The sequence below is a fragment of the Crocodylus porosus genome, unplaced genomic scaffold (genome assembly GCF_001723895.1).
Source record: "Crocodylus porosus isolate Cpor-Errol unplaced genomic scaffold, CroPor_comp1, whole genome shotgun sequence".
Lineage (NCBI taxonomy): Eukaryota > Metazoa > Chordata > Crocodylia > Crocodylidae > Crocodylus > Crocodylus porosus.
Genome location: NW_017728886.1, coordinates 52,930,534 through 52,943,219, shown reverse-complemented (window position 1 = coordinate 52,943,219; position 12,686 = coordinate 52,930,534). Strand labels below are relative to the sequence as shown.

The 12,686-nt window shown below is 39.9% G+C and overlaps 1 protein-coding gene across 1 annotated transcript in view; it reads right to left on the bottom strand.

Annotated features, from left to right (window-relative positions):
- Positions 1-4,326: 4,326 nt before the first annotated feature.
- TSPAN13 (tetraspanin 13) overlaps positions 4,327-12,686 on the bottom strand; it is a 24,420-nt gene continuing 16,060 nt past the window's right edge. Inside the window, exons 3-6 of the mRNA XM_019534173.1 lie at positions 9,811-9,891; positions 7,858-7,971; positions 7,382-7,492; positions 4,327-5,421 (exon numbers count right to left, since the gene is read on the bottom strand). Coding sequence (XP_019389718.1) covers positions 5,347-5,421; positions 7,382-7,492; positions 7,858-7,971; positions 9,811-9,891 — 381 coding nt within the window. The 3' untranslated portion in view covers positions 4,327-5,346. The remainder of the gene's footprint in view (positions 5,422-7,381; positions 7,493-7,857; positions 7,972-9,810; positions 9,892-12,686) is intronic.

Here is a 12,686-nt window from a genome sequence, read left to right as displayed (position 1 = left end):
GGGGGGTGGCTTCATTCAAAAAGTGTTCAGTGCAGGGCAGCAAAAATAAACAGGGGCCTGAGAAACAAAATTTATGAGGAAAGGCTGAAAGAACGGATTATTTATATTACAGGAAACTAGTAGGGCATTTAATAAGAGTCTTCAAATACTTGAAGTGTGATATAAATAGGATGGAGATGGACTTCGTTAGTTGGTTGTAAGGGACAGGACTAGAAACAACAGTGTGAAGTTCCAGCAGAAGAAATTTAGGATGGAAATTAGCGGTGCATCCATATAAGCACATACGTGTAGTATGCAGCGTTGCAGACCCATCTGCAGCACCACAGACCACATGCGCCACACATGCATGGCATTCACTGTGCTATTAAATTTGCAATACAGAGGGGGTTTTGACACCAGGAGGAGCTGGTGTCAAAAAAAACCTGCACCTGAAAAAAGTGGGGTGGCTCATGTGGCTGCAGCATGCACCACCTGAAACTGGAGCCTGACCAACCAGAGCCACACTCCAGCTTCTGGCCAGGCTCTGCAGGCATGTCAAATGTGGAAGGCAGGGAAGTACATGTATTCCAGCCCTTAACCCATCCTGCTGAAATCCTGGGAATGGGGATAGCAGAAACACCATTGGCAACACAGCCACATGGCAGGCAGGTTAATCTCACCAATAAGTAAAACCTTTGGAATTAAAAAAGGAGCCCAAACTCAAAAAACATGCAGTCAGAATTGCTTCAGCAGCAGAGAGGTAAATAATAATGGGCAAGAAACTTTCCCCTGGGGACTTTCTGATTAAAGATAACCTACCAATTGCAATGTGACAACTTCATGCTGCAGGATTGCTTTCTTTCTTCATGGGGAGGGAGAAACTGCTGAAAAAGGCTCTCCAGGGTAAAAAGAAATATCTACTGTGCTCCTTGAAGACAAATATTTGAGAAAACCATTCAAAAACCAGGATAGCATGTTCATAAGAACAGCTTTTTGGCTTAAGCACAGATGTATTTGCCATAGAAAGCTCCAACACTAAGATTACTTTCTGAATCATTGTGAAAAAGGCTTGTTTAAGATATGCATTAGAATGTCAGTCTGCAGGAGACAGATAGCTGGTACAGTAATACTGCTGGTTAATTTATATGTATTCATTGAATAGTTAATGTGTATTTTAACTGCTGTTACTGGTTTAAGTTACACAACCTAGAAAAGAACATGTAAGCTTACCATCTGCAGCCAGCTACAGTACCCTAGTCAGTGTCTTGGGTATCTTAGATGCAATTTGCTTATTCATTCCTAATCTATATGTGCTCCTCTCCATGTAAAACTTGAAGGTTTCAAGGGTCTTTCTAAAATGGATCAACACAGGTCTGAAGAAGCCACCGAAAAAAAAATAAGCCTCACACAACTGCTCCTGCTAGACACATGAAAACTAGATGGCAAGGATGTTCCTGTGATGCCTGCTACTGCCACTCTCAGGTATGCTACAAACAAGCCTCGAGAGCAGCAGTGATGGGAAGCCCTGGTCCATCCTCACTGCCACCCTTTCAGGTTTTGAGGAGGGAAGGGTACAGGGCAGGGTGACATTTTGGCAGCGACCCTGATAGCAGTGCAGAGCTAGTGGAGGATGTACCCTAAAACACAAGTTTCCAAGAAAGGGCTCAAAATGTAGATGGTCAATTGCATACCCTTGGTTCCCTAGAGAGATATCTGTTGAGTCCACATGGCTTTGTGTAGGTTCTGTACTTTTTCCCTGAAAAGGAAGTAAACCCAGGCTGAGATGTTTAACTTAGGCACCTAAAATGTCAAATGTCACACAAGTAGCAAGTTGAAAGTTGAAATACTTGCATAGCTTAAAGGGCACAGGAGTTCTAGGAATTCCACTAAGCTGCAAGAGCATGTTGAGATAGCTCCATCTAAAACACTTTACACAACTAAAAAAATGCAACCTAGCAACATTGGTGCATTAACAATACATTGTAAACTGAAAAGTATGTTATTTAGGGGCTTATAAAATTGGTCTATTGGTTTTTTAAAGGATTTATCTAACAATATTTTACATTAACTTTTCCTTCACATGCTAAGTTTTGGATCAGATGTCATACATTCATTTTAATATGTTAGGTTAGACTGGAACAGATTTTATAATTCATGCATAGGAAGTTTAAAAAGAAAAAAAATTAAAAATTGGTAGGGGAGGAAGTTATATTTTGGGGTCTTGTAACCAGTTAGTTTTAATGAGATAAAGTGTATAGCTGCCTCGTGGAAGAGAAAGGAATCTATTTCAATGATTCTTTATTGTGAGTAGTAAGGAAATAGCTTGACATACATCAGATGCTGCTTGACATCACGAAGTAGATTATCACCTACAAAAACTTACACATTTCTGAATGGTTAACCTCCAAAATACCACCCTGTGCCCTTCTTCCTGACTTCAGAGTAATATAGCTAACTACCTCTCTTTTTTATTGAAGTTAAGCAAACCAAATGCAATGATTTGTTTAGAAATCCATTCTCTTCAGATCTCTAGACCTGAGCATACAAAGATTGTGACCACATTTGCCCAGAAAATAAAAACAAATCTCCAAAAAGTTATTTTCAAGCTTAGGATGGAATGTTGATGAATCTGAAGTAATACATGCACATATTTCTACAAGTATATAACATTATATACGGTCATAAAAAAAAAAAATACATAAAATAGAAAGACTCAAGTGTGTTTTATAGTGCTAAAACATCCTCTGTTTTGCAATACTCACGCTTTCAAAACATTAAAAAAAAAATCACTCCATATACACCAGATACTGTAGTCATACTTCTTTAGGCCCTCAAGTCTCAGCAATAGCAGTTCACATTTCTAAAACACCTAAGGCTGCCAGTTTCTCCTATGAGCAGTACTGCTAACCTGAAGCATTCAGAAAGCATGGATTCAGACAGTGCTCCAAAATCATGAAATTTTATAAAGAGTTTTTGCCTGTTTTAAATTCCCTCCTCGTTTCCTGGCTTTTCAGTGTGCACTCAGGACCAATATCTTATGATTCAAAAAAGGCCATGAATAGTTATAGCATTATCTCAGCAGGGATCTTGGTTTTCTCTGACAAAAAGATAAAAATAAAGTAACCCCAAATCCATATTTTTTCATGATCAAAATGAAACACCACTAATATACAGATATCTTGATCATGAAAGAGTGTGGATTTTTTACATCCAAAAATTGTGGGGGGTTTTAATCAAAGAAAACCAGGATCCCTGTATTTCAGCAATACTCTATCAATTCCCAAAGGCAGTAGTGCTTCCCTTTTAATAAAGAAGTGTTCCACAAGAAGCCTGCCTGGTGACTACAGACATATGGTGTTTATACACATGCTCCGGAGGTGGGGGAAGGGGAGCTTTAATTAGCATAGCTCCGAGAGCTGTGCTAATTAAAAGCACCTGGAGCATCACATGCATCAGCATCCCTGCAAAAGTGGTGGCAGGTCACTTTAAACTAAAGCTCGAACAAGCTTTAGCTTAAAGCACCCCACTGCCATTTTTCAGCGTGGGGGTGCCAATACACATATCACTGGAGGCTGCTGGAGCACATTAATTTCTACGCTCCAGACAACTACTAACTTAGTCTGCTCCAAGGTACTGGAATTACTGTGCATCGGAGCACGATCTGCACGTGTATAGGAGCCCATAAATACAAGTTTCCTATTAACTAGTTGATAGATATAAGTCCAGCAGATGGCGCTGAAGAATATGGGCTAGATTTTTAAAGCTTATGCTGTTCTGCTAATAACTTGGCTGAGGCACTGCTAGTGGATTTACCCCCCTCTCACCTAGTATCCAAATGCAAATCTCCACTCAAAGGTCCTGGAACAAAACTCAGCTTCAGAAAAACTGAGCATATAGGGAAATACATGCAGTTTTCTCTGCCTTGAATGGGAGATGGCTGGACTCGCATACCAATGGAAACTCTTCAAATCTCACCACAAAACTACATCCTTTATTTGCTCCTGCTCCTACTCCCTCATTAGCTGCCTCACTCTTCACAGATGCTTTCACAGATAGTGATCTTCCACATCTCCTCAGTTTTCACCGTCTTCTTGTACTTCCATTTGTTGGAGCTCTTCCTGGTCTTATAAGCAACCACTATTTCATTTACGTTCTTCATTATATGTAATCCAGAGGGAAAAAAGTGCACGGTAGAAAGCATGATGCATTCCTGGGAAGTAAGCCTTCTAACCATCTGTGTCTGTGGTATACTATGTTTCTATTCCATCTCTATCTCGATGAGCAGGTTGGATCAGGGACAGAGTCTCTCCCTGTTTTACAGTGCACAGAAAAAATGACAATACACAATCCTTTAAACTTTTTTTTATTTATTTTTAAACATACTACTGAAAACACCACAATACTTTTACAGTATATCAATCACATTTCAAATCAATACTTTGTCATATACTGCTGGGTGAAGGTAAATAGGCAAGTCTGAGGATGAATGTTAGTATCACACTTCTAAGTTATTTTTATGCTAATTTTAAAAATAGTTTTATAAGAAAATCTTGGGCACTTGTAACACTGATGAGATGAAATATCATTATTGATTCTGGTGCCAGAGCTCATTCATTTACTGAAAAAAAGTAGAAAATTTACACATTTAAAATTAACCTCCATAGGCTAAATTTTCTTGATTTTCCTCATTTATTACACTCGTTTGCTGACATGTAGATGAAAAAAAATGTATTTTCCTTCTCTTTAAAAGCAATGCTAAAGCTGTGAAAAAACAGTTAACAGGAGTCAGTTAACATGTTTGTTTATATCCATTATCTAAGGAAAGGAAATAAGTTGATCAACCTTTTAAATTATTTCAGATGTTCTCTATATTCATTCCAACCCAAAACAGCAATGTGGGAGGCAGTTCTTACACACAAAAATAAGCTTACTATAATTTATCCTACTTTCCAACAGGATCACATAGTTCCAGGCATTGAACACACAAATGCATCACTTTAATGAGAAAGCATATGGATTTTTGTAAATCAATATTAATTTTTTTTTAACACTAAGGTAAGGCAATACACCCAAGTGCTATAAAATGCACTGAATACAGTGAACTTCATCAACTGCTATGATCTAGTAGAGCTAATTAACCAGCTCAGAAGAGAGTTCCACTTCTGCTTGGCTACAAAATAGACAAAACTATTTCAAGAAAGAGAATCCTAGAAAGTGGGGATGGGAAACCAAAAAAAGACACGCACAAATATCTCCATGCAGAAGGTTCTTTTTCAGGGGTTTCGAACACCCTTAATGTGGAAGAAGGCCAATTGATGGAGAATCCATATTTTAAACAGGAAAAAATAATAGTCCTTGGGAAAGTTTTCAAAGAAATGCACTAGGGTTTGCACGAGGATCCTTTTGGTTCCTATATCTGTAGGTCAGCCAGACTCCCAAAATCTGTGGGGGGGAAGGGGAGAAAGAGAGAGACATTTAGCATATTTTCACTATCTGGTTTAAACTAATTAGAATATTTTACTGAGAGTTAAAATAAAAACTTCCAGGACACAAGTTCAGGATACTTTTGCATTAGTACTGTATGTACCTGAATACAAGATGTTATTCCCCACAACTGGCATGGGGAAAAGATCCCTTCAACTCATAACTGTTACAAGGAAACCTCATTAAATACATTACCTATCACTAAACTGGTGCCAAAAGCAGCATGTGCTCAGGAGGACATGGTACTGCAAAACCAGGCCAACACTCAGAGACCAGGTCATGCTCTGTGAAAATAGGCAGTTACACCCCCAGAGGGAACTGGGACTGGGCCTAGAGGTACTGTAATTCTAGGCCTACACTAACCCTGACACGCTCCCCTTAGTGCCAAAAATGAGAGATTAGTGCACCTCATCTGAAGAAAACGTATTAGTAATAGCCAGTAAGCATAGTCCCTCTCACTGACGACTCTTTTTCAAGCCATGGTGAGCCACAACGCTGCATATATTTTTACTTCCTTTTCACTCTCACAGCTGAGCTGTGCCTTTCTTTCCCATTTCCAATGATTCTTATTTCCTCACCAACCTTAAATGCCCAGCAAACATCATGAAATGAGGCCCTAAACAGTTCATCCCGAATCCCTCTGTTGCCTCCTCAGTCTGGAGCATATGATTAACATGGCCCCATCCTCCATGAGGTAAAGTCAGACCAGGTTGCCTTGCACCTCATCTGTGTATAATTTTTTTAGAGCATCCCAGGACTCACGAAAAGAACACCTGGTTCCAGTTATGAGTGGGGCCTAATTAATACATGGATCCTTTGTGGGGGAGGGGGAGGTATATCTGGAGTATGCACACATATTGGGCAGTGCTCAGCTGTAGGGTCACCGTGGTTTGAAATGCTATTGAGTCTGGTGGGGCGCAGCCCAATGAACTATGTGGTAAATCATGAGCCTTTGGCTTTGAACTAATATCATGCATAGTTCATACTATATATAAGTAAGTCTCAAAATGCTACTCAAAGGCGTATTGATAGAGTACCTATGATAAAGCTTGGAATAGTTTCAAAAAACGGTCACATACATTAATTCTCAATGAACAAAGTGTATGGGTACTGTATGCAAATTGCTACAGCCATGTTCAATTTCAAAGCTAGCATTTTCAAATTTGCACCGCACTTCCATGTGCTCAGGGAGAGCAGGATCTGACAGTAAGAAGAAAAAGAAAGTTGGGGGGGAAGCAAAGAGCAAAACAGCTACCTGACCCCATATTTATTTTCCCTATTATAGCAGTGGAAGAGGGACTAGATCAAGGCAAACCTCCAATAATTAAATTCTATACCTGAAAAATTATTACAAAATGTATACATTTTCCATATATAAAATCTAATTATTGGGTGGTCATCTTATATTCAAGGTCATCATCTACTCAGGTAAATATGGTATTTTAACTATAAGGGAACCCAAACAAATTTTGTTACTACTAGAGGGAGGAATGCATTGTTTTGAGAGAGAATCATCATCTAGGAAAATGTGCACATACATACACTCTCTCTGCATCTGCTTTTTATTTATATTATTTCAGTCTCCAATGGCAGTTTAGCATCTATATACTTGCAATATACTTGTCTGCATCCTGCTACTTTCTTACTACCATACTAATATCTACAACTATTATTTAACTGTCTGTAGTATTAAGAATTTAATCTGAAAAGCACTGCTGTAAGATGCTACGCTTGCAGAAAAAAATACTTGTGCTGAGTACATACAAACCTGCCTTTTGACACATTTAAGCAGAGCCTAAATGCTAGTCTGAATGTCAAAGGATCTTTAACAGTTGCATGCAATTCCTAGAGCCTAGAGAATATGGACTTGATATAGCAGCAAACATACCACGTTGTAAGCTACCCTGTAGTCACTTACCTCAGTGAAACTGAAGAAGAGACCTATACCTCCAACGAATCTCAGTACCATTCCTGAATATTCTTCTATAATTGGTGCACATGGCAAACACTGATGACTTACAGAACAATCCTGTAACAAAAAAATGGAACTTTCAGATTGTGTGTCATTTCCTGATGGGTACAGCTAGCTAGATGCTAAGAGCTCCTAGTTTTTAGATTGCTTAATTTAACTCAAGGCCAAGAGCTTTAAAAAGCTCTTGATGATATTAATTATCATCCAAGTCTTCATGTGGTGCTTTCTAATGTTAAATCTCTAAACACTGAAAGCAGGTAGAGCATTATAAAAGTGAACCAATAAAACTTCAAACATTAAAATATAAAAGACTTTTTTCAAGCTTCAAGTTATTCCTGGAAATACGGTACAGCAAGTGCATGCTTCTCTGAAAAAGAAAGAACAAAGATAAGTTACAATGTTTAACTCAGTAATCAACTTACAGAAAGGCAGGTGTCATTTGGATTGAAGGTCCGGAATCCACAACAATTTAGATTCCTCTCAATATCTTTTCTTGCACCCTCTGTATTGTTCCATCCAACCTCTAGAAGCTGACTCTAGAAGATACAGGTCAACTTTATTTAAATGAATGCAACCCTTTTTTATCGTTCATATTTCATGGAAGACCAGAGCCTTAGCCACGGTTCTACACATGTACTCCCTACCTTGACACAGTCAGAAATAAACAACATACAAGTGGTTGAGATAGGCAATACATAAGAATTCATGTAGCAGATTTACAGTAGCAATATATCATCCCCCACTTTTACAGGTTCCCAGTTAGGCAAAAGTTAGGGCAGGGTAGCAGCTTAGAGACTAACTAGCTCAGGAAAGCATCAGTTGCATCACTGATTGACTGACCGTGTGTCCCCATTACCTGGTATTGCACAGATTTAGTTGGAACCTGCATTTCACTAGGTCCAAAAAACATAGGTGGTTAATTATCTAGTTACCTGTATTTCATCATTCCTTTATGCCATAGGGTGGGGACCTGCCACTCCTTTAGTAAAGTAATAATGCTAACATGAAGGGGAACTAGCTGAAAATACCCCAGAATTCACTGTCACTAACGTGATAAATACAGTGGGCAAATTTGTTGGGGTGGGTTAAGCAGAGTTTTGGGAAACACTTTTGGCAGGGTGCAAAATTATCAAGACAACTGGCATTGAGAGGCAGGCTGCTATCCTACTGATCACAACTGGTTGCAGGGTAGATCACAGCAGGCTACTGCAGCAGAAGGCAGGATCATGACTTCTGGCAGCTGAAAGGAGCTGGGACAGTATTCTGTTATCTGCATTCTATTGTATAAAACACTTGGTATCTTTTCTGGCACCGATAGTGTTGCTCCAGCCAACTTCTTGAAGCTGCCTCTAGAATGAACAAGGAGCATCTGCTCAGCTGTTTGCTGAAGATTTTACCTTGAAGCTCCACTCTGCTGGAGTTCATCAGTGGTCCTGCAAAGCTTATCTGTAAAGCAGCTCCCTTTGAGGTAAACACCACAGTGCACTGCTGGAGTTCCTCAGCAAATGCTCCCAGTTAAGTCTCAAACCCTCCTGGGCAGGGAACAGAGTTATGGTCCTAACTTGCTCGGTATCCAGATTCTGCTGTATCACACTTCATCTTTTGATCTCAAAAGCATTTATAAATGCCATTATCCCCACCAGGGCACTTACAGACAGGGAAACTGAAGGGCACAGAAGGAAGTGTCTTGTCCAAGGTTACTCAATAGGACAGTGGCAGAGCCAGGAGTTGAACCTAGGTCTCTCGAGTCTCAATTCACTGCCCTAACCACTCCAATATGCAACCTCCCTTGGCTACCTTAATTAAAACAAGGTTTTATTCATTAATAGGCTGCCACTTGCCTTATTCATTATACAATATGAAAATGCTTTTGTTTACTTTGACTCCATATTCCTAGGTCACCTTTGTAACCAATGCAGTGGTTGACCTTTTACTCATATAATGTGAGCAATTTGGCGTTATCTCCTTGGCTGTAATCTTAAATTTTAGATTACCATATATTTATTCAGCTTGCCTGGCATTGCAGAACTTCACATGATGTAACTGGTGCATCATAGTGCTATGCATAAATCTGTGCAGAAAGACTAGAAGTGGAAGAGTTAGAAGAGACAGCTCAACGGGAATACTGAACCCACACATTTCTACTGGGAACCAAAAAGTTGCTAATGCCCATGAATAGCTTCTTTAACTTAAAGCTTAACTGGTTAAACTGAGAAGATCAGTATTATCTCTTATTGGCATGAACAAGCAATACACTACATATATTATATTTTCAGTAAGCCATCAAGGCAAAAATTAATCTACAACACAATCTAACTTACTACTTATCTACAACATAACATTTGTGTTCAGCTGAAAATTCAGAGGTTTCTTACCTGCTGTTCTTCGTTCAATGCCAAACAAGCACAGGAGACGGAGAACTGGACAACAAACACTAGCAAGAGAATAATCATATACTGAAAGAAGAGAGTTAAGGAGACATCTTCAGAAGAACTTGGGGCATACAATAAAGGAGTTTAACAAATATATCCTCAGTATGCAATTAACTAAAGGTGCTTAAGAATATAAAAAAACCTATGAACCTCTAACTGGATGGGTGAATACCTTTAACAACAATGGAAATAAAAGAGCCCAAACAACCGACTCCAGAAGCACCTGAAAGACATAATTTAGGGAAAAGCAACCTAATTACAATGTGTTGCAGTTCTGTTTCTGCCTCACAAAAGCTTATTTTCTTCATAATAAATTCATAAGGGATTAGAACTGGATCTTGGATTCAAGGCACATCAAATTCAGGATTACATCATTCAAACTTTTATTTTGGGATTTGTAGCAGCTATAGAAGCTGATAAAGATTCACTCTTGTAACAATATAGGAGACCTCTTCATAATGAAATTAGTACTTATTTGCCACACATTACCATTTTCCTCAATCTGCGGACTTCAATACTTCTCAGTGCTAAACTGTATTTTTAACAGGTAAAGAAACTCTGGGTTCCAAACAAGACATTTTTGCTTCTTTTACAAAAGATTTTCTTTGTCACTGTATAGCATTTGGTTTAATATCCGTAGAGATTAAATATATCTTCATATCTACAGAGCTGAAACCCTGAAAACAAAGTAATGGGTGATGGTATTCTACAGAAGGGCAGACCACGGAGCTTGTGGCAGGCTGGATTAAGCCCAGGGCACACAATGGTGGTGACTCTGGTTCCTGCCATGTGCCCCATACTAGTGGTTTTCCACCTTTTTTCACACCTGGACCCATTAGCATAACTATCACCCTGCTCTGACCCACTCCCAGTCCCCAACCCACAGAGTGTCCATCTGTCTCTCTCCCCCTCAGCCGCTGCATCCAGCCCCCTTCCTCCCTCTCCTGCCACTTTATGCTGCCCTGCTGCCCCCGCTCCCCCCACCGCTGTGTGCCAGCTCCATGCAGCCTTGCAGCATATTCCTCAGACCTCCCCAAGACACTTTAAAGTCTTCTTGCAACCCGCTTTTTGATCGTGACCCACAGCTTAAGAAACTGCCCCATACTACAGCAGCAGTTCTAGCACTGGCATGGGACACGCGGTAGCATATCCAGCATGGTTTATTGGCAGGGCTGGCAGTTGAGGAAGTAGGGCATAACAGTGACAGCAGGTGCTGCAATCAACCTTTGCTCACCCTCCTATCACCAAATGCCATGTCTGCTGGGGCCCAAGTGCCCAAATTCTATAGCACGCCACTCCAACTTGGTCATATTCCTACCTTCCAGTGACCTAGGATGGCTACAGCAGCTCCACCGGTAAGCTGTGGCCCATGGGCTAGACATCTGACACCCATCCTGTACCATTAACAGGGTCAAATTTACCATCAAAACAAGAAAGATCTCTTATGTTTGCCTGGTTTGCTTCTGCACAAGGCTATACACACCTGAAAAAGGAGCTACTCTGCAAAACATGGCTAAATGAGCATGGCATGGCATATCCATTTAAAGCTTCTATACAGTTTCATGCTCTTACAATACTTTAAAGGGGCCAAATATAAGAAAATTCAATAAAAAGAAAACATTTTAAATTTTCACGGTTTCTATTATAAGCATATGCAACACAGTAGTGTCAACATCTTACTGACACTGCAGCAGTGCCCAGAAGCTCAAGGACCTGTCAGACAGGGGCATCCCAAAGAGAAACAGAAAGTGCACTGTCTGGCCATTCAGAAATAGATATGCAGCTGCCATATAACAGCGGTAGGCAACCCCTGGCAAGGGTGCCTGAGTGTGGCACAGATAAGCATTTTGCTTGGCATGCATGCCTCGGAGCGGATGGCAGGGAAGGGGCTGGGGCTGCACTGCCACAATAAGGATTGGGCCCTTCATGGTTCTCCTGCCATGCCAACATCTTACAATTTGAGGTTGCAGGTGTTTTTGGCACTCTACCAAAAAACATTGCCAGACCCTGCTTTAGGCATTACAAGGCTCAGCTGCATTTAAAATGGGAGACCCAGGAGTGAAGAATTCTGTACTCCCTTTACCAATACCCTAGTCATCTAGGGTTTGAATTATTTTCCTGTTCACAAAGCAGATAATTGACCAAGCAGTCCTAATGTGCAGATAGCACCCTTTGTTCAAACATTCTTTTTTCCCCTTCTTTGACTCAGTCTTATTACAGGATACGACTTTAACGTGCATAAATGCAAGCAAGGGAGGAACTATTAAAATAAGCAGCCTTATACATAATAGGTTTGCTTTTATATGCATCTTCCTGAAAGTAAAAAGAAAACCTGTTATTACATTTGAAGATGCAAGCTTTCAACCTCATACACATGCTGTCTAGAGTAGATTACTGTAGTGTAATGAAAGTTGTTGGCTACAGCCATGTTGACTGAAGGACAGGGGGAAGACAAGGTTCTTTGGGTAAATGTGAGATCTTTTATTAAACTAATTGAACAATTTTTCCAGCTATTTATTACAAGCTTTCAGGCACAAATTCCCTTCTTTGGGAACTGGTGTTGTGTGCACAGTGTAATGACATTTGTCTACTTCTGGAAATTAAGCTACTAGCAAAAAGTTGAAAATCATAGTGTCATCTTCATGAGAAATGGTTTTTTCCCCTCCAAGCATGAAAACAGAACACAGTGATAATAATTTAACCATATGTTAGAAATATTATTAAAAATGTATAATGAATAGAGTGTTGTTAGAACTGCACAGTTTGTATCTCGTACCTGATAAAAAGAAACACCACCAAGGACATCTCTCCCCTCTTGG